Below are 21,624 nucleotides of genomic sequence, written 5' to 3'. Positions count from 1 at the left end.
GATCAAGCCATATCTGAAGCCTTTGTTCAAAGATGAGCAAGACTCAGCAGCTGCTCAGGCTTTCCCAATTCTTGTGAAAATAAGGCCAGTTTGCTGAGATTGGCCAGTTGCTACTGAATGTCGAATTTTATTTTGGATATTTATGCAACTTTCAGGTCAAGCAAAATTGATCTACTTTGCAATGTATATTGCTTAATAAGTGTAAAATTAAAATAATGAAGATTCCTAACTCCAAAGAAGTTAAATCTCGAAACATATACTAGCATTCATAAAAATATGTATTAAATTCACTCTTATTTCCTAATGGTTCAGAGCACAGCCATTCCCCTGCAGCCTTCACCTAGAAACACCAGTAATTTCACAGGCAGAAGACCCCTTGCTTTTGATGGGCACATGGTAATCTCATTAGCAGAAAGACATTTAAGTATGTTTTTGTTATAAGGGAAAATACACAAGGAAACAAAAAAAAAAGGTGAAGCCTCTTGTTTACCTGTGTCTTCACACTCTTCTGTCGCTTCCCAAATATGCAGGACAGATCATCTTCACTGCGCGAAGAGAGATCCTTACCTGAAAGGGGTAAGGAGAGGAAAAAAACCCACACAACTTTCACATTTGGTGTTGACAGGTACATTTTGATAACAAACTGTGACCCATGGAGGTAGAGAAATTATTTTTGGAGGTGAACAAAAATCAGGAGGAGAATGTTAAAGACTCTAAATGAAGGCTGACCATGACTCCCACATACAGTAGGAAATATGTGTGTGTGTGTGTAGGGGGAAAGGCTGGTGAGGAGACAACCACAGCCTGCTGGTGAATGCCCACAAGGAAACACAGAACAGCAGCTTGTTTCCCCTGACTTGATGCTGCAATTGGTATAGCAGGATGAAGGAAGCAGCCTGTACTACGCTAGAGGGAAAGAAGAGTTGTAACCTCCTACACACAAGAAAAGTTCAAGGAGAAACTGCACATCTTTGGATTCTCATGAGAATTCCCCATCTCTGACAGCGTTAGGGAGTTATAGCTCCTCCGTACAGTGAAAAAAAAAATATCCATCTTTACTCAGTGGGGACTTTTCTTTGATTCATGAAATTGCTTTTGAAAAGCAAAACCTCCATCTCTGTAACACACTGGATTATTCCTATTTAAAGCAATTTCAAGGGTGAAGCAAAGACTTCTCTGAGTTTGAGTAGGACCATTAGTCCCATCTGACTGTTGCGTGGCTAGCTGAATATCACATGTGGAGCAGGGAGGGGGAAGCAAAAGGGTGTGATGTGATATTCTGAGATACTGCTGATTCCACAGTGCAGAAGCCTTTATATTGAGTTGTCCATAGCTTGTCTCAGAAAATCCTTTAAAAAAAAAAAGTCAACAAAAGTTAAAGAAACAAAATTAGCCCAGATAGGCCAACTTATCAGGAGTCTGCTGGGGTCTTACATCACTTGATTTTCTGATTCCAAAATCACTGTCCACAAAATAAATCTAAGCACTTAATGGACAAAAAAAATACATCTGACTATTCCACCTGTTTCTTCTTCTCAGGATCCTTAACTGCCCACAGAGGGTAAGCAGACATGTGAACCTAGAGGAAAAAAAGTGTTACCCAACTTTCTGGTGTCTCACTGTGCAGTCTCACCCAGTCCTTACCCAAGCAAGCTGGATGAGCCTGGCAGCTGTTTTCAGCTTTATCTTGGCCAAGCCTTGGAACATGACACTTACAATCCTGCTGCTCCTCCTCTCACCCTACACTTTCTTTCCATGCCTTCCCCCCCGCCCCTAAAGGCATCCCCCTCTTCTTGCATTCTGTAATAGAAAACCAACTTAGCTGACAGTCCAAATCTTTTGCAGCATCACAGTGGAACAGCTACTAGAAAAGCAACTGAAATCACTGTCTTAATCTCATACTGGGTGTGTATCCCCAGATCTAAGTGTGGCTGCTAAGGCTATGTGTGGTGCCTATGTTCCTGCTGCAATGAGGCTACAAAACAGCAACAGAAACGGAAGCTGCATTTTCTATCGTTGCTGCTCCCTTCTCCCGCTTTTGTGTGAGCTCATCTTGTTTAGTCTAAAAGGAAGCTGGATCGGACTTGAAGAACAAGGGCCACAACAACATTAGCCTTTCTCAAGTAACTTTTCCTCTTTCCCTGAAAAAGGACAATTTCCCTGTTTTAGACCACAGAGGGTACAATCAAACAGGGGCCTCCCTTATAGAAACACTGCAGCCAAACAACTAAGGCATACTGTTAATATGAAAGCCTTGCTCCAAGTTTTACATACTCAAAAGACACTTCTTTTTTCTCTATATTTAGTGAAAGGTTAAATCCAAATCAAATCAAAATAAATCCTCTTTGCTACCACCTCAAACAGGCCATGGCCTCTGTACTTGGAAGCCCTGAACCAATTTAATTGTTTAATGTTGTAAAGTGACAGGGTCATGTTAACAGGTTTGACTTCAAGGCCAAATTAATTAATCAAAAATCCCAAACCCCAATATCAGAATTTGGTCTCCATTAAAACGTCAGTTACCTCTGTTTTAGCTGAGGCATTTGCTATCAGAAAACATTACACAGAGCTTCAAGTTTAATAAATCAGTCATTAGTGGAAACTGATCCTATCCATACACTGAAACACATATATACACACACCATGTGCTCATGGGTGTGTGAAAGAGGAACACAACCAACGGAGAGATAGAGCAAGGGATTGAACAATTGTCAAGAGCCAAAACCAGGGATAGTTGAAATAATGTCATCACTGTAAGAAAGAAAAAGATTACTAAACTCCACAAGTTCTTGATACAGTTTTTCTGGCCACCAATCACTGTCCTAATTTATCCAATAAAGTACCTGGTAGATGTAAGAGGACTTTCCTCTTCCTGCATTCAGGTTTAATCTGATCACTGATCTTATCCACATGATCTCCTAACAGGGGTTATTGGAGATTGCAGAGGATAGTGCCGTGCAGATACCCAAGTAACTCTGTTATCATCTTTGCCTCCCCCTCCCATCTCCTACCCATGCACAGATCACTCAGAATATTCACTGTTCCTTTTTTCAGCTGATGGTTCCTTCAGATAGAAATTATTTTATTCAACAGTATAAGCCTAAAGCCATCCAAAATTGTCCAAAATAAAGAGGAACAGCGTAATACAGCTTTAAGTGAGTCGCTGCAGGGGGTATTTCTAAACCGAGATTTTACTTGCCAAATTTAGACCCCAGAAGGCAAGAGATCACCTTGACACGTTTTGGTTGGGGTTTTTGTTTCCCTCTAATCTTGGCTAGAGCTTATGAAACAACAAAACTCCTCTTACCTTTTGCAAACTTCATATAATGGACACGTTTCTTGGAAGATTTGGATTTTTCTTCAAGACTGAACGTCGTCTTCTGATTATTCACTGAGGACTCTAAAAAAGCCAAACCCAAACAGGTTCCAACCCTATTAGAGGCACTCTAATTAGCAAATTCAAACATCAGTGTATTTAACTTTCTCAAAACCAAGTCTCAACAACATATCACAATATATTACTGAAGGAAGCATGGTAAGTTTTTTCTGAGACATGTTACTGCTTGATTTTTTTTTGCCACATGCCCCTTCCCTTCCCATTTCTAATCTAATGTGATTTGAAAAGGCAGATACAGGTACTCCAGGTCAAAGGCAAAGTCTAATTCAACATCATTTCTACAGTAAGAAAGAATAATAGGTCAGGGTTTATTGTGCTGTTTGTTACAAAATATCTCCAGTGCCAGAGTCTGAGGAAGACATGAGAAACAGTACAAAATAAAATACTGAACCTGACTGGATACAAAGAAAAAAAAAAATAAAAAAATCACACAGACAGGCTTTCCACTTCTAATACTACATGAAGTGCCTTTATCTGGACATAGTCTGATACATCTATGTAAAGAAATTAAACAGCGGCAGAGCTTTTCTGTCCCTGAGGCCAGCTAGAACAAATTGCCACATCCATATCAATTAATTTTCCTAGCTTCCAGAAGAGGGGTTGCACCTAAACTGTCCACTGGGAATGGTCTCTAGGGTTGGCTAAGTCCCAAATTCACTCAGGAGCTGTTTGGAAGAATGTTAGCTTGTGCAGGTCAAAACCATGTGAAGGATTAGTCTAACTATTTAACAGTAGAGATATCAAGTTCCTGTGCTGTGGCAGGTTATTTTACCGGTACTGACGTGCTCTTTGCACCCACAGAGCCTGTTAATTTACAAGAAGTTCTCAGAAGGAGGTAACCTGCTGTCTGGTTAATAACTATTTTATTAGCCCTGTCCTGAAAAGAAATAGGCACCATAGGATTCTCTGCTCTGTAACTCTAGAAAAGGCTCCTCTTTTGAGTTTTTTTTTTTTTTCCTTCCAGTGGCAACTGGGATCAACACATACCCTGAGGGCAAAGTTGAATCACCTTTTTCATATGATCCCACCCCTGAAAGCTCTGCAGACCAAGCTTTTCTGACATTGGAATTACAGCACTTCACTGTTTGATAGGTAGTGACACCTGATGATAGAGTCATTGACCTAAAAATGAAATCCACAGCTTGCAGTGGGAGAGCTGACTACCAGAATGCAGTCTGAGACCTACTCTTCCATTCACACACCAAGCCCTAATGACAAGAGTAAGGACTAGCAAACCCAGTTTTAGAGTTTGCAGTCAGCTTGAAAATCCTCAATAAAAACAGTCTATGGGGAAAGTAAACATCACATCTAAAATATTGTGACCAGAGACGAAGCACTTTGAGTCTGCTCTCAGATCCACTTGTGCCGAAGGGAACATTACACAGCAAAGGATTTCCACTGGGCTTCCTCCTCGACTTTATTCTTACAGCAAAAGGGGCAGCAGCACCGCCTTGTGCCTTCAGGGAGGAATTTCACTACTGAAACGTGCTGGCACTTGCAATGGACAGGTAGGTACATCCCTATGCCTTCTAGTGACTGGTAAATCCTCTGACAAACTGAGCAAGCACTGCAGGAATATTAAAGTGTTTTTTAAAGCAATTTAGTCATAGCAATAAAGCTATGTGTCATTTCTGTAGCAAATCTGATACAGATGAATATTCCAAAGCACGTTACAGACATGGCCAGTATGTTGTCGCCCCATTTTACAAACGGGAAAGGGACACAGTCATCATCACTTAGTATTCCAGCAAAAGAGTCAGGAATCAAAACTCCTCACTAGGTGGTCAGCTAGGAAAAAAAAAAAAAAAGAAAAGAAAGCTAAAACTATGTACATCAAGGGTATTTGAATGCTGGTATACTAACCACCACGGGGCCCTTCCTTCCCAATCTCTAATTGCAATCCAACTCTGGCAACTACACCGGTTATTTAAGAACAATGAAGTTTTTCAGCTGACTTTTAATGCAATTTGAAACTGGACAATAGCCAATAATGTAACATTTGATCCTGCAGCACAGCTGCAGGCAGAGTTATCTGGATGAGTTTTGCCAGCTTAAACAATTGTCAAAAAACCAAGTTTCAGAGCAATGCTTGCAGTCTGCAAATCACCAAATGTGATTCTGACTGGGAATTTTCAACATGCACCCAAATTTGTCCTCAGTGATTGAAAACTCTTGTCCCAGCTCCTAAAAAGACGAAGGAAAATTAACTGAGTAAAATAGGGAGAAATACGGTTTTCAGGAGCCACTTTGCATCTGTACAGATGACCCAGGGAATACTGCATAGATTTAGGAACAAGACAGCCTTGCTCAATGAACCTGCCTCTGTGCTGACTCATTGTGTCCTTGGGCAAGTCATTTCAGCTCTCTGCTCATCAGTTTGCAGGTTTCCCACCAGTTACACCTAACTGATCTTCCCATGGCTCAAGTTGGAACTTGGGTAGGATTTAGTTATAAAGGCAGAAAGGAACTTTTGGAATTTCCCTATGATACGCTATTCTACCTCTTGAGGACTTCAACTACAGCACCTAGCACTGTGTGGCCTCAGACCGTGATTATGGCTCCAACGCACAAGGACAGCTTACACAGCAATTTAAAAAAAGTGTTTTTAAAGCATCAGGTTCAGAATTGTAATCCTAGTTCTCTAGGATTAGAAACCAAGTTTGATCCTTCTTGCTAACTGATTTTCCTCCTCTTCTCTCTACCTTTCCTCCCTACAAAACCTTCTGTGGTCAGTTGCTAAATTCACTCAGCTGGCAGTTCTGCCACTAGCAGCACGTGGACAAGTTGCTGTGTCCAAATGGAAGCCCTTGGTTTAACAACACTCCATGGAGAGTTGTTTAGATATATGATCAGAGTCTAAGCTTGAGTATAACTAAAGGAGAGACGATAAACCATCTGATGCATACAATTCTTTCTGTAAGCTTACAATCACCAGTTTCGCATAACTTCATTTTTACAAACCAAGGTCAAACTGTAAAAAGCTTTCCAAAATTAAAAAGAATTTATAAATAGCCCTTTTGGGAAAGTTGTGTAGTTTCCCCACTTGCGTGCTCTACATCAGGGCTGCAAAAATCACATTATACCACACTCAAAACAGGTGCATAACTCTGAGTCAAAAGCTAAGAAGCAGCTCTCTGAGGACAGGAAAAGTAGGTATTTAGGAAACCACCAGAGCATGGACACCAGGTGTGACAGTTCATTAGTAAAAGAAAGGCAAACGCATCGGAATGGTGAGTGACTGTGTTGTGAGCCTTCATAATGGCTCTGGCTGCTTTACAAAGAAACAAGTCCTGCTGTAGTACATCCCAGCAAAAGGTCCCCTATGTTGTGGTCCTGGATAAAAAAGCAAGTTCAAAATTTTGTTTGCTTTCCCCAACAAAAAGCCTCTAATCGAGGCCTGACTGAGAGCAAAACTGATCCACCGAGATCTACTTATCAAGGCAGACAAACTTGAGCATGGTCATGGATGGCAACATGTCCTTTGGCTCCCACTGATTTTGGGGGAGAAGGGGAGTTGTGAACCTCAGCAAGTAGATTATTAGGAGCCCAAAGGATTGGGCCTCAGCTAGCCTTTTAAGACAAAGAATGGAAACTCTGCTAAGCTTCCAGCATCTGATTGAGGAAAGCATGAACCTACCTGTTTCACCCTGTCCATGGCAATCATTCAGTTCAGCCAGAAGCTGGTTGAAGTCATCCTGATGAGCAATCCAGTTGTCCTGTAAATATCACCCACATTAATATAAGACAAAAGTCTTCAGAACTAACATAAGTTTTTCTAAAGCAGATATTAAGACTCTGCACTCTGAGAAGCAACTTAATTGTATATACTCAATCCTTGTTGGTGGGAGGGACCCTCAGAAGCTCCACAGGTGGCAACACTAACAACAGCTCACTACAGTCACTCCAAAGTGCAGAAATGATAAGGGTTGCATTTGTATGTCCTTAAACAATACTGCTGCTGGCTCTGTGTGTCCCCCGCCTGTGCAAGATGTTTTCAGAAGTAGGCAGGAAGTACTAGTGTGATTTTTCCCAGCAACGAAGTTACTTAAGATGTTGATTATGAGACAAGCACCTGTAGGACCATATTCTGCTCTGCCTATGTACCTGAACTCCAGTCAGGAGTACCAGGAAGAGGGACCGAAGGCATGAAGCTAAAGAGGGCAGAAGACACAGGGAGAAAGGAAGTATTTCACTGATTTGCTTGGAAGAAAAAAAAAAAAAAAAAAATCTCTGAACAGCCTGCTCCTATTCACTGTAATCCTTCCAAGCAGGTACTTATTCCTAAACCACCCAACAAAGCAGAACTAAACTCCATGTCAAGAGTTTCTACAGAGATGTTTGCATAGGTACATGCTGCCACCAGATGTGACCACAGATTTCACTAACATCCCATTACAAAGACTGTGCTTTAGCTGAAATGGGAGCCACTTCCTTACCTGGGTCTAGTGCTCACCTCGTAATTGATGGTTGCTCCTAACCCCAGCATGTTGTTTTTCACCTGAACCTTGATATGTTCTGTATTTCCTTGTTCCTGAGCCCCAAGACCCTAAGGAGGATTCAAGGGTAAAAATGTAAGGATTTTACAGCAGTGACTAAGCAATTAGACCTTTTGTACTGTAAGATAGTTTGCAATGAAATACAGCAAGAAATCACAACTTACTATTTGCTTGTCTGTAACTGAATTCATTCACAGGCATTAGCACACGAGATACTATGGTTTTTTCATTTACTACTTAAGCCTCCAGCAAAGTATTATAAACACTAAAATAGCAACATTAAGTAGTTGGGTGATTAATCAGGAAGCCACCTGACATTCCTAGGCAAGTCCAAAGTGTTTACAATTTTAAAACAAGACACTACATAAAAAGAACATGCCTCTCACCAAAAATACCTCCATCATTGGGAAGGCAGCTGCGTAATGGCTGTAAGACAGATGCCACATAGAACGTACGATACAGAATGAAGTTATATGGGGAGAAGAGGGAGGGGAAGAGTCAGACTGGAGCTAGCAGGACATTTAAGAACTTCTTCCATCTCATTCACGCTAATAACCTGATGAAGATACTGGAGCAAACAAGTGTCAGGTTTGGCTATCCTTAAAAACATAATCACTCAAATCTGGGAAGCAATCTTTAGGCCCAGTATTATCTTTCTTAACTGTATGGTCAGGGGGGAAAAAAGACAAAGCGTTTGGTTTAAAACTTTACTCCTGGTGTCTACCTGCTTTTTCCCTAATCTGTCACCAGTAACAAATCATCAGCTAAGTGTATGGCTATAATAAACATGTATGTGGAGTAGTGGAGAAAAGCCCTGTGGATAGATCCTGGGTATATCTAATATCTGAAGCAATGATGCATATTTGAAAAAGGCTGTTGCTACTACAAATCCAGTAGAGTTTATTTGGTCAGTGGGGTGGAAAGTTTACCTTGAAACTTCTGCTAACCAAAAAGTATGGAAGCAAGCAGGACACTTGGTTACACATCCTGCTGTGACCCAATTCCAATACAACTAATAACAGGACTAGTGTAAGCAGCTTAATTTCACTGCACAGATGGGCTTTTGCCCATTAATTTGATCAAGCTAAGGTTCCACTTGTCTGAGTTTGTAGTGGAATGGAGAGATAAATCTTTCTCGTACAGCTATAACTGTTGTAAAGGAAGATCTGGTAGCTCAAGTAGGAAACTTATTGTTGTGAAGATGATGGGGAGGTGGGGAGGGTGACAGACAGAAAACAACATGAGGCCTTCCTTTCACACCCTGACACAGTGTTCATAATGGCAAAGGTGTTATCTATGGTCAGAGAAGCTGGCTACCTAAAAATAGAACCAGAACATTTAACAGTATTTTTTATACTCTGGTTTACATATCTATTTTAATCTTACACACATAAAACACCTATGCATACAATTTACATAAAAGGACAGTACTCATGCTCCATACTCTTAACAGTTTGGTCTAAAGCCTAGTGAAACCAATGCCAGTTCCTTGACTTCAGCAGCATTTGAATCAGGTACCACTGCTTGTTCGTGAAATGAGAGGCAGTTAGAAGCCAGATTTATATGTACTAACTGTAAGACAACTGAGGCAACAGTAGGCTACACTGAGAAATCCAAGAGTAGGCTTATTTTTCTAAGTTTTAACACATTCACAGAACTGAGAATGATCCTCATTTTATTCCCTTTAAAAAAAGGCTGGGAGATGAAGTCTAGGAGAAGAATTAAATAAATATTGTGGGAGTTTTGTGTGCATTCGTTTCATTAAACATGCTGACGTACAGGTCCAAATCTCAGCTTTGCTGAGGCACCTTTGTGGAAGTTAAACTGCTTTCAAGGGGCAGCTGAGAAGTCTGCAGCTGCCTGCACTGACCTAGAGATTATTCTTAGTGCCAGAAACCAGTCACCTCACTCCACAGGTACAGGCTGGAGCTGGGAAGGAATACAGCTCACATAACGCTGCATTTTGGCCATTCAAGGAACAGATCAGAAGTAAACTTTATAACAGGTCCTGGAGTTGTTTTAAACAGTACCAAACACCAGGGAGAACAGAGGGTGTAAAGGCAACTTAAAGCCTTTAACCATCACCTGATTTAACATACCAACTCCTGCTCTTACTTGGGGACTTCACCTTGTCAAAGAGAGGAGAGGAAAAACTGGAAAGCAGGACAGGCACAAGCAAGCAAATACCTTTGTAACAAACTGCAGAAATCTAACATTGCTCAAATTCTTTGTGCAATTAAGAGAATGCATCAAATAAAAAGAACACGGCTGTTTTAAACACTGAGATCGAGAGTCCCCTGGCAGTCTTCCGCCCTTCAGCCAGACAACTCTCCTTCACATCATACCTTTCCTTTGGACCAGCCCATCTTTTCCAGCATCTTCTGGCCAAATTTAGATTCATCTTTACTCCAAGCGCTATTTCGTGGATCCACAGACCACTTCTGCCTTCTACGGGCTAGAGCAGGAAGGAAAAATTCAAACAGGCTCTACTGACATTTCTGCAGTGTTCTTAGTATTTAATCAATTCAAGAAAAGCTCTTCATTGCAAAAAAACCCAGAACTTATGCCAGACTAAACACATCTTGGGGGTTTAATTTTATTAAACCTTATATTGCAAAAAAAGGACAGTGAAAATGTTAATTATTAATGTGAAGAATGTCAAAGTAAAATTGCAATGGAAATTGTCATCCCTAAGGATGGGCTGCAATTCAGGGAAGGCTTTAAGGATTACCATTTAGGTGTACAGGCCTAAATTCCATTTTTATTCCAACTTTGTTTTACATCTGGCTTCAACATGAAATCTATAGGGGATGAGACTACAGTGCTAGCTTTCCCAGTTCTGGACAATATCCACTAGCCAGTCTTCCTTTTAACCAGAACATATAAGTTTTAATACTTGCCTTCATAACAAAAGCCAAGTCAAAAATCAAATATAAGTGACCAGAGAAACTGAATTACAGAACACAAACCAGTGGGATTTCAGCTTTTGGATTTACCACAAAATGGTTTATTCAGAAACGGAAAAGTCACCGGAAATTATTGCAGGTGTTAAGAGATCCAAACGTGAATCAAGGCTCCTTTGTCCTATACAGACTCCTAAAGAAACTATAGTCCCTCAGGCTCACATGCGTGCGCTTGACTCTATCATCAGGAATAGCTTCATTGAAATCAAGGAAGAAAAGCTAGCACAGTTAACCAGTCACTTTAAGTGTGCACCTAAACATATGCAGGAAGACAACCTACATAAACAAGACAAACAAAGAATGGGAGACAGGAAGATTACAAACTTCATTAAACACGATGGGAAATGGTGGATCAAAACTGACCGATTAACCCAAGGCCGTACAAAGTCAGTGAGAAGCCAAGTCCACTGAAGGGCTTTCAACATAATCAGGAAGTCATCTTTCCCTAAAATGCAACAGTTAAGATTTGGGCCAGAGGGACAAAATATTACAGGGATGTTCGATTCATTTTTTGTCCAGCTTTGTTTCATTCTTAAAGAAAAACTAACACTGTCACAATGCATGATGGTGGCTTTTTTTAAACATACTTCCGAAGCTCTGAAGCTCAAAATAGGTGCTGCGTGGCAGCCCAATAAAAAGTAATAGTCTTATAAAGAATTTTAAAAAACCCCAAACAGTCCATAAAAAACATTTTACAGTAGGTTAAATGACTGAGCACTGTGAGAGGAATCGAGAGAGCCTTCACTTGGTTCACTTCTCTACAGAAAAACAACAACTTATTTCCAACAGTCAGACTTCAGAGAAGCATCTACTACAAGCCCTGCCTGTGCTGCTAACAAAAGGTGATAAAGTGCCACTGCAGACTGTGATTTTAAACACCCAAGAAAATTAGGGTTCCCTGCTGCCCCACTGCGAACAAACACTCTGGCTCCCTCCGCAACATGGCGGACTTCACTCATTTATTGCAGTGTTTGAAACACTGAGCTAGGAACCCGGGACAATTAACAAGCTTTGTCATCTTCCCTCACCCAAGATGCAAATGATCTCTAAGGACCCAGGTTTCCAGTGGTTTCTGGGGGGAATGAGTTAAAAAGCTATCAAGCTGGCAGCAAAAGTTAAGTCCTATAAAAACAGGGAACACCTTGGCTGCTGGCTTTCCTCCGTAGCTGACAGTGAAACAAACATAAAAAGAAAGACAATAAAAAGAAGCAATTTAATAGAGATTATGCTGCACAGCTGAGCAGCAGCCCTCCTTTTCAATCATATTTCTTAATTTGTCCCTTTGTTTAAAATCTCTCGATTAATATCAACTTTCCCTCACTCATCAAAACCTAACTGTTCAATGCCTTTTTTAAAAAGGTATGTAACTGTAACAACATTTTAAGTATGCCCATATTCTGTTATGCTCTCTGTAACTAGTTCCCCAGGTGGTGACTTTGCAAATCCCAAGAAATTAAATTCAACGCAATTCTTACTGTTCTAAAGCCACCGTATGTATCTAAGGATTTGTCTACACAGCAGAGGTAATCTGTGTCAACTGAATGTGTGAATTTAAATTAACTTCCAAATTAAGTTGTTTGATGTAGTTCAACTAATCCACTTTAAAAGTTAATTTCTATTAATTTTCCTGAATCTTTCTCTCTCCGTAGAGAAGCCCTGAGATGTTTTACTCTCAGGAGGACACTGGTAACAAAACACAAGGGCACCTAATACAGAGATTTCTCAAGCTTGAAATTTTGAGAGACCTTCCCTTTCCCAGCACTTGCAATCCAAGTATTTCAAACCTTTTAACTACCACTATGGAATTAATCCTCACATTTCTGCCATGTTTACACACACTTATTTTCAAAAATGGTAAGCTAGACGCAGGAAAATAAACTTGCTTACATCTTTAGAGAAGTATTTAAGAAAGCCAGGAACAACTTCATGCCACATACAGCAACCACAAAATCATCTCCCCTCTCCAAACAAACAACAAAAAAGACTGTTTAGTCAACAATTTATCAGAAATGTTTGTTCACCGATGTCTTAAGAGCAAGAAAGGAAACAATATACTATCTTCCAGCTAAAAAATTCATCTCAGAAGTTAACACCAATCTTCTGGGTTGCTCATAAAATGAGCCTAGTGATAGTAATGCAACTCTGGGCAAGCAGCACCATCCAGTGGAGAAAAGCGTAATTTCTTTAGATACTTCACTAAGATACCCTGCGATTTGAAAAAGATCAATTACTAAACCCTTTTACCAAGACTAATTCTGTGCCTGGAGCATGTGTTTAACTATCATTGCTGAAAGTTCCCTAACAGTTCCCATCCAAAGCCCTGCTGTGTGCCCATTTATGGTGATAACAGAAAATAATAAACAGGCTAAATTTCTCCAACAAACAGAAAAAAATATACTGCCCACAGAAGGGACTTTATTTTTAATCAAAGCTATGAAACCCATCATTAACACGTACATTTTTTTCCTGACAAGCGCCAGTCAGATAGAGAGTTAATTAAAGTTTATTAACAGTTAAGAGTAGTTAAAAATAAGTGAAAAAAAGCTCTTTGGCTATTTCCGCAATTGATACATTTTTAAAATTCAAACTACGTAAGCAATGAATGATCAAGTTTGTCTTTCTCAGTTTAGTTCACAGCATCACAAAAGTTGGAAGGACCTCTCAAGATCATCGACTTCAACCCCCTGCATAAGCAGGTTGTCCAGGACCATGTCCAGTCTGGTTCTGAATATCTCCACGGACAGATACTCCACAGCCTCCCTGAGCAATTCGTTCCAGTGTTTGGCCACCCTCACAGTACCAAAAAGACGGAATTTCCTGTGTTTCAATTTGCACTCACTGCTTCTTGTCCTGTCACTGGGTACCACTGAGAAGTTACTTTAAGTGCCTGAAATGCATGTGCTTTCACAGCTGTAGTAAAACCAATTAACACCTCCTCCCTCAACTGTTTTTTTTAGGATGAATATTAATAAGAGCATCAGAACTTGATCTGGAACTGCAAACAAAAATGCATGGCTTCACAATTATAACTGCAGCTGAAGGTGATGAACAAAGGCATACAACTGTGCAAAGGTGCCTCTCAGCAGCTAGATTTGGCTTTTAAGGCATTTGATTTTAGAAGTCACTACATACAAAAGCTATGTTAACACACTGGAACAGGTCACCCAGAGAGGCGGTATACGCCCCATCCCCAAAAACATTCAAGGTCAGGTTGGACGGGGCTCTGAGCAACCTGACCTAGTTGAAGATGTCCCTGCTCACTGCAGGGCGGCTTGGACTAGATGACCTTTAAAGGTCCCTTCCAACCCAAACCATTTTGTGATTCTGTGATTATTGCTATGTACAGTGTCCAACTGAAATAATTAACAAATTCTGAAAAAAAATGGTACCAAAGTTTACAACTAAAATAATTAGAAAATCCCATATGTAAATTCAATTTTGTTTTCCTCAGTTCACACCTGTATTTTCCACTAGAAACCATATTTTCTAATTAGTCATTATACTTAAGTCCATCTTTCCTGTAGTCAAGCAAACAAATTCATCAGACCCTATGCTGTCATGTTAAGGGTGTCCTGACACCACTAAGCTTACCAAAACCACCCAAGGACATTAAAAATACTGAGACAGAAGTGTATTAGTCCTATAACAAAAATCTATGGTTCAGAAGTTTAGTCTTTCTATTCATATACAGTTTTACAATTACTAGAAAAGGCTCCTTTACAGGAATGAATCTTTAACTTGGAAGAGAAGGCAGCAAAAGTTTTTAGTTCTCACTTCGGCCAGCCCCGACACAGTTCTGTTTCTTGAACTGACGGGCTTTACCCAAGAAAGAGTTATCAGTCAGGATATTTATCCAATGTTTTAATAAATTCTTTTAGATATGGGGAGCCCAAGTCCTCAATCGCCTCAGAGGTAAGAGCGAAGCTTTATTGGACTCCAGTATTAGGAAAAAGTTAAACAAAATTATCAGGCTGCATATCATAAAACCTTCAGAAATTATTCACTCGGCAACACTTACACAAAGGGCATGACACAACCTCATGGACTTATCCTGAGCTCTCCCCGCGAGTTCAGCGGATTTACCTGCCTTTTCTGAAGCACCTGCCTGAAACCCCTGACACCCCACTCTCACTTTCCCCCCCCCAGAATTCCCCTGCTCTCCGCAGCTCCCTGCGCAGACAAGAAGGGCGAGCTCAGCTCAAACGCTAACCCGGCGTGCGATCCAAAGACCGATGCCTACAGACAAGCGGATCCCCCGAGTCCTGCCTGGCTGACACACAGCAGCCGCCAACCCCCAGCACAGCCCCGGCCCCAAAGTTTCGGGGTACCTAACGCACCCCGCCGCAGAGATGGCGCCCAGGCCCTGAAAGGAAACGCCGGCCCCCGCCCCATCAAGCGAGGGCGGTGAGGAGGGGCTGGGGTAGCTCCCAGGCAGCCTCCCCCCCTCAGGATAACGGCTCACCCCGACCCCGACCCCGGCATCGCCCCGAGCCCCGCCGGCGCGGTTCGCTCCCCGCGGGGAACGGCACTCACGCTCCGCCAGCATCGCCATCTTGGGGACCTTCCTCCTTCCGCGGCGCCTTCTCCCACCGCCCCGAGGGGGACTTGTGAATGCGGGCGTCGGTAGAGGCGGTTAAAGAAATGCCTGATTAAAAAAGAAGGCTTGAAGCAAGCGAGCACGGCGCCCCCCCACTACCGAAAACGGAGGGTGTAAACCCGCTAAAATTCTACTTAAAGATACCAAAGGACGTGCGGTTATATCGGCGATTCTCGCGCCTTTCCCGGAGGATATCGGACAGGCACCTTTGCGGGCAGCCGAAGAGCGCGCGCGCGCGCCGCGGGGCGGGGGGGGGCGGCAGCGTCCTCTGCCTCCGCAGAGAGGGCGCGGGGGTGCGCGGCGGGTTCTGCTGGACGCTTCGGGCCTGCCCCGCAGCCGTTAAAGCCGCTTAAAGCCTCTGCGAGCGGGTGGTGGGGTCCCTTCGGGTGTTTAGTCGTCCCCACAGGTGCAGCTTGGGACGGCGTGTCCGCAGCCCGTTGTGAGGGGGGGGTTCGTGGAGGGTGGGGAGCGGGATGAGCCAGTGTTCGGCTGTGGCCTCGGGGTGTGTGGTGAAAAATGACGGGGCACGGCCCGTCTGAATCCTTGGGGGGTGTGAGGGGGGGATAAATGTCCCTGAATTTACCCAAATCTGTGCCCGTCGCGGGAGGGAAGAGCGGTGGGGGGGCCTCACGTGTCCTGTCCGCCGTCCTCTGCCTGTCCTCTGGTAATAAAGCTGAACTTGTCATGATCGGGTCCCAGGACAGCTCTTGGTGTAAAAATGGTCGAAGATGTTGAAGCCTGAGCCTGAGGGGAAACTATCAGACAAGACTTTTAACAAGCAGCAGCAATGAACTACGTAAACATGTCTTAACAGCAGCAACTTGAAGCCTCCTCAGGCAAATTACATCTTTATTCTGCTTTTCAAGATTTTTAAAGATTCTGTGATGAACCCAGATCTTCCTTCCTATAATATTACCTCAGTGCTTCTTGTCTTACTCCCCTTACGTGTGGAATAAAGAGTATTCTTTCCTTTCTGAATCAAATGTTTTGTATTTGGCTACTGAATGCAACACCTCCTTGTTGTTTACTTGCTGAATCAAACCGCCACTATTTAGTATTCTTTTCTTGCAGATCATGGTTTTGAGCCCTTGGTCATTCATGTTTTTCTGTGTTTTTAGCCACTCTTCAGTTGTTTTATTTAAAGTGTAGCACCCAAAACACAACACACGTGATGCTGCTGAGATCTTCAGAGGGCTTAACTGGAGTTGTAGGCTGCTTCCCCTGTCTCTTCTCTGGCTATGTTTTGCATCTGAGTGTAATATTTTGTTTTCTAACCTCCGTACCCCTTTCAGAGAAGTGCTACGTAAGGCTTTTGTATTCTGTGTTCGTGGAGTGTGTTAATCCTGTCTTTTGCCCTTACTGAATCAACACTTACTTCTGTCTTTCTATTTTGTTGTATTGTTCTGAACTGCAGACCTTTGGGGTCTCTGCTGTCTCTTTCCCAGCTTGGAGTCACCTGCAAGCGTGGTAAGTGTGCTCTATACCTTAAGTCAGGTCGTTAAGGGGAGTATTGAGTCCTACCAGGATCAGAACAGATTGGCCACCACTCTTTCTTTATCCACCCTTCCATTTGGATGACAACTGGATTACAGCTGGCCCAGTTCAGCTTTTCAAACTGCTTTGCTTCTGTGCTTTTTGATTTACTTTACATTTCCCTATTTGCTTATAAGAACACTGTGAAAGACAGTTTCTAAAGACTTTATAGACATAGAAAATAGAAATTATAACAGTGTATTTTCCTCTGTAAGACCCATTCTGTCGGTCAAAGTTAGGTTGATATGATGGAGCTTGTTCTTGGCAAATCTATAAACTTACAAATAGCCTGCTTTTTTTTTAAATAGTTTATATTAAATTCCTATTAAACTGACTGCTCTGCCCTACTTGCTCCTTTAAAGACGAGTATCAAGTTGGTCCTTTTGTGGTCTTCTAAGCCCACATCCAGCCAGAAATTCTCACAGCGTATGTTCTCACCAGCCTTTTGACGTCAGTTCTCTGCGTACTTTCAGGTCACATTCGTCAGGCTTGACTGGTGTGAAAACAAATAAATACTTCCCAATCCTTCACTACCTGGGAGAGAGATCTTTTCCCTTTGCCTAATTGTGTTAGCCACTTGATTGCATCTAGTCCTTTTGGTGAAGACTAAGTGGATGAATCATGCCCTGCTCCCTCTGCTGTGTAGTGGATCAGCCTTGCCTTTGGTCTTTCTCTTATGCCTGCTGCACTATATAAAGCTTTGCAACTGCAGGTTTTATCTCATTCAGTGCCTTGACTTTGTTCATTCTGTCTGTTACGCTCATACTATATGTCTGTGTGTGCTCTGCATAAGGTGGTCTTGCATCTACTTCTTGTCTCCTGGCTTGCAGCTGGATGTTATGCGCTGATGCGCTTATTAGCGTTAGTTTAAGGAATGACTGTCTTGAATTCATAAACCAGGCTCCCAAGACACTGCCTGGTCATTCTTTGAGCTTACTGAGGTCTACCTGAAATCTGTCAATATTTTTTTGCTCCTCTACTCTCCTGCCTTAGGATGAGGAACCATCATTTGTACCTGGAAATAACCAGGTATGTGGCAGATTTCAAGCTTCCACTTAAGGTTTTCCTCCAGGAGGAAATCCCTAGAGATCAGAATCAACCCTAGGAGAGCCTTCTTTCTGTTTTTTTTTTTCTTGCCCTAACAAAATTCATACACAGCAGAGACCTGCTTGGACAGTCTAGGACAGGGTCCACCTCACCTCCCTTAACTGTGTACAAAGCAGGCCTGTAACCTGAATTCCTGGTGCCCATCTTTCTGCTAACCCAGAGGGAGTTCAGATACCCAGCTGAGTCTCAGGATACTTCTAGCTGAATCCCATCAGCCCTGCTTTCTTCATAAGGGAGGACAGGCCAGATGAACTCTCATGTCACCACCAGCTCTGTGATTCTGGTAGTTCTCAATCTGACACCCCATCTGCTTTCTAGTGCTCACAGGTCACACGCACCAGGATCCTCCTCCCCTTTCATCACCACCCAGGGATTCTCAGCAGTGGCCACTCTTTGCTGTTGTCTGGATCTGAAATATAAGGTGATGTATCTTCCCCTCCGCCATCCTCCCACCTGTGTTTCCTGAACAAAGTACTGCTCCTGGCAGTAACAGCCATTATCGCTCTGAGGTCTCTATTACATCAGCTAAATTGTAGTGTCATCCATGCGTTCAGTGTTCAAATGGTCACTTACTTGTGTGAGCCATTTCAGACCAGCCAAATTCTGCTTCCATTTTTGATTCTGGAGAGGTGTTAAGGCTTCTAGCTGAGAATTGAGTGTAATATTTGATCGCTCCAATAGGTAGCAGCATTACATACCTTTGAGTCAGCTTCGCTGTGCTAGAAAGACATCACTGAAGGGGGAAGATCGGAAGTAATTTCTGTTAAAGGATGCCTTGAGGTTGAGATTTGTTTCTTGTTTGTTTTTGAAACTTAATATTCGACTGCATCGGAGCACTTCTACTTCCAAAGCTGTCTTACTCCCCTGCTTGCAAAGAATCACAGCTTAAAACACAAATGAGATCATACCTTCTTTAATTATTGCTGACTGCATTTGCTTAACAGCAGGCTTGAGGTCAAGGTCCAAATTATTCTACACAGATGTAGCCACAGTTCTTGCAAATTAGTATTTTAAAGTGCTGATCCTAGAAACATTTAAGTACATGTATATGCACAGGGGCAGTGAAATTAGGCAATGTGCACAAAAGGGGAAGGTCCCATCCAGGGGCAATTATTATATTTCACAATTACATATCTGGGTAAAGCTGGTGTCACAGGAAAGAAAAATATTTGTATGCATATATATGTGTGTTTGTGTATATATTTTCTTCCCAGAGAAAGAACAGCTTATATGGGTGATTATAGCCCTCTAAGAATATAGCCTGAAATCCCATTTCCAGTGTGCTTGGAGTGGTTGAAATGTAGCTCTTCTCTGAAAATAAAGCAATAAAGATGCCTGGTGGGCATTACGTTCAGAGTTCTCCAGCGATTCCTCCCAAGGGTCTTACTTGAAAAGGTGTTTCCCGACAGCCAGCACTGCAAAGATCATTTAGGGCTCAGAGATCTGAGCAGGGTATTTTCCTCCTGGCACATTGTTATCGATTGCATGGTGGCTGCAGCCTGCGCTGTGCTGTCAGCGCCAGCTCCAGAGTCCCCACATGCCTTGGGGAATTCCTTTGATGCCACGCACAGGTTGAAGTGTCTGGGTCTTGGGGGGAGATCCAGCTGGGATGAACAGAGCCAACAATACAGATAAATTGAAACGGCAGATGAATGGAGGAGGGTTGCAAGCGCGGCTGAGCCTGATACCCACCTTGCTGGCCCCATTCCACCCAGAGGAGACACGTGGAAGGGAATTACATTTCCCAGCTAATGAGCAGTTCCTATGCCCCGCAGAAGGGCAGCCACGGCTGTCAGCAACGGGCTAATGCCACGGGTAGCTCTACACCAGTCTCTTGCTACCTGAGGACACTGGGGTGGGATCCATGAACGTGTTATAACCCCCTTGGAGTTCATGGGGAGACAGGCATTCACAGGTGGGGTTCAGGTCCCCTCACACTAGATGCCTGCAAGAGATGTCTAGACCTGAATGTATCACCCTGAGTTCAAATAGAGAAGAAACAGCATCACTCAAAGCACCCATTTTTCTCTGTCTGTGCCCCATTCAAATGCCCCATCAACAAGGGAAATGTGAGGAGGGAGAGGAGAGGTGGCCAGGAAAAGAATAGAGAAGTGGGGAAAAAAGGAGGAGAAAAGCAAGTAAAGAAACAGGATGTGAGTCCTGGCTGTGCAACAGGTCATTTGTGAGGCAAATCAGCCTCTGTTGTGTGATAAATGGCCTGAGGCCAGACTAGAAATGCTTATTGAGCGAGTCCTGGGAGAGGTGTGATGGAAGCACTAGGGACAAGGACTGCCTGGAGACCTTAAAACGAAAAGACAGGTTTGATTTAGGACAATGATTCAAGAGAACACGCGGATTAGAGGTGAGCTCTGGTATAAAGCTGTATTAGCTGAGCAGAGAAGTCACCCATCAAGAGTCAGGCAGGGAGCAAGAGATTAACAACGTCTGACCCATGGAGCAAAAGATGTCAGAACGAGTGCCTGCAGCCAGGAGATGAGGGGTTCAAAGAACAGCCACTGGGGCAGGCAAGGAGCAGAAAGAGGCTCAAGGCAAGGGGTTGATGTTCCTAGAAATGCTGCCAGTGAAGAGCTCAGCAGCAGTGTGCAGTGCCTGGCAGGGAACGCTGGAGGGAGCGTGGGCAAAAGAGGCAGCAGACAGAAATCCAGATAATTTTCCTTCTGTTCCATGAGCACAGTGCGATTTTATTATTATTTTTTTTATTATTATTGCTATTGTTGTTGTTAATTCATCAGCCTAGGCTTTATGGGATGTAAGACTGAAGTCCTGTTGTAAGCAGTTTGTTATCCAAACACTGAAAGGAGGTAGGGAGCAGGTGAAAGACCAGCAATGATTTGTAGAGAGGAAAACTGAGGCAAGGACATGATGTGAAAGTCAAGGCGCTAACAGCTTGCATTTCTTGTGGAGATATTTTAAAATATAAAGGAGTGTGAAAGAATTGGATGCTACTGAGATTAAACTCATGTTAATGAGCACAGAGTGGGTGGTTTTTTTGTTATGACTGGTATTTTGGTGATCAGATTTCCTGGCTGGGCTGTGCTGAACGTGGGTTGGAAGCACTGCTCCGAGCTGCAGTCCTGGCAGGGTGAGGCCAGGCACCAGAGGGTCCCAGACGGACCAGTCCAAAGACGGTCAGCAAGCCAAAGAGTTGGAGCCAGCAGGTCTCAACGGCAAGCCAGGGTGTAATCCACAGGTGGGGTGAAAATGAGGATCCCAAGGACATGGACAGCAGCTCAGGGCTTGGGAAAAACCTTGGGCAGGTTGATTTAAAAGAGATAGGGGAAGGCAGGGTCAGAAACCACTAAGGACCAGGCTGACCTGAGAGGAGATATCGGGGAGGGGGCTGGAAACAAAGACATGGAGCAGAACTGCAAGATCTATAAAATGGCCAAGAGTCTTTGCACAGATGCACTCTCAGAAACCATCAGCTATAGATAAAATCAGCAAAGAGTGCAACTGTCAGCAAACAGAGGCTTTATAAAGACATTGCAGGAGAGGTAAGAGGAAAACGGG

At 42.9% G+C, this 21,624-nt stretch overlaps 1 protein-coding gene across 2 annotated transcripts in view; it reads right to left on the bottom strand.

Moving 5' to 3' along the window:
- PINX1 (PIN2/TERF1 interacting, telomerase inhibitor 1) overlaps positions 1-15,420 on the bottom strand; it is a 62,185-nt gene extending 46,765 nt beyond the window's left edge. The window contains exons 1-6 of one of the 2 annotated variants that reach the window (XM_010583141.1): positions 15,390-15,420; positions 10,239-10,348; positions 7,851-7,943; positions 7,035-7,113; positions 3,308-3,400; positions 491-567 (exon numbers count right to left, since the gene is read on the bottom strand). In XM_010583141.1, the coding sequence (XP_010581443.1) occupies positions 491-567; positions 3,308-3,400; positions 7,035-7,113; positions 7,851-7,943; positions 10,239-10,348; positions 15,390-15,408 (471 nt within the window). In that variant the 5' untranslated portion in view covers positions 15,409-15,420. The other variant, XM_010583140.1, reaches the window with a different exon arrangement.
- Positions 15,421-21,624: the final 6,204 nt, after the last annotated feature.

Source organism: Haliaeetus leucocephalus, unplaced genomic scaffold (assembly GCF_000737465.1).
Source record: "Haliaeetus leucocephalus isolate CR32 unplaced genomic scaffold, Haliaeetus_leucocephalus-4.0 Scaffold871, whole genome shotgun sequence".
Taxonomy (NCBI): domain Eukaryota; kingdom Metazoa; phylum Chordata; class Aves; order Accipitriformes; family Accipitridae; genus Haliaeetus; species Haliaeetus leucocephalus.
The sequence above is the reverse complement of the archived record's forward strand: the minus strand, read 5'-3'. Positions and strand labels throughout refer to the sequence as shown.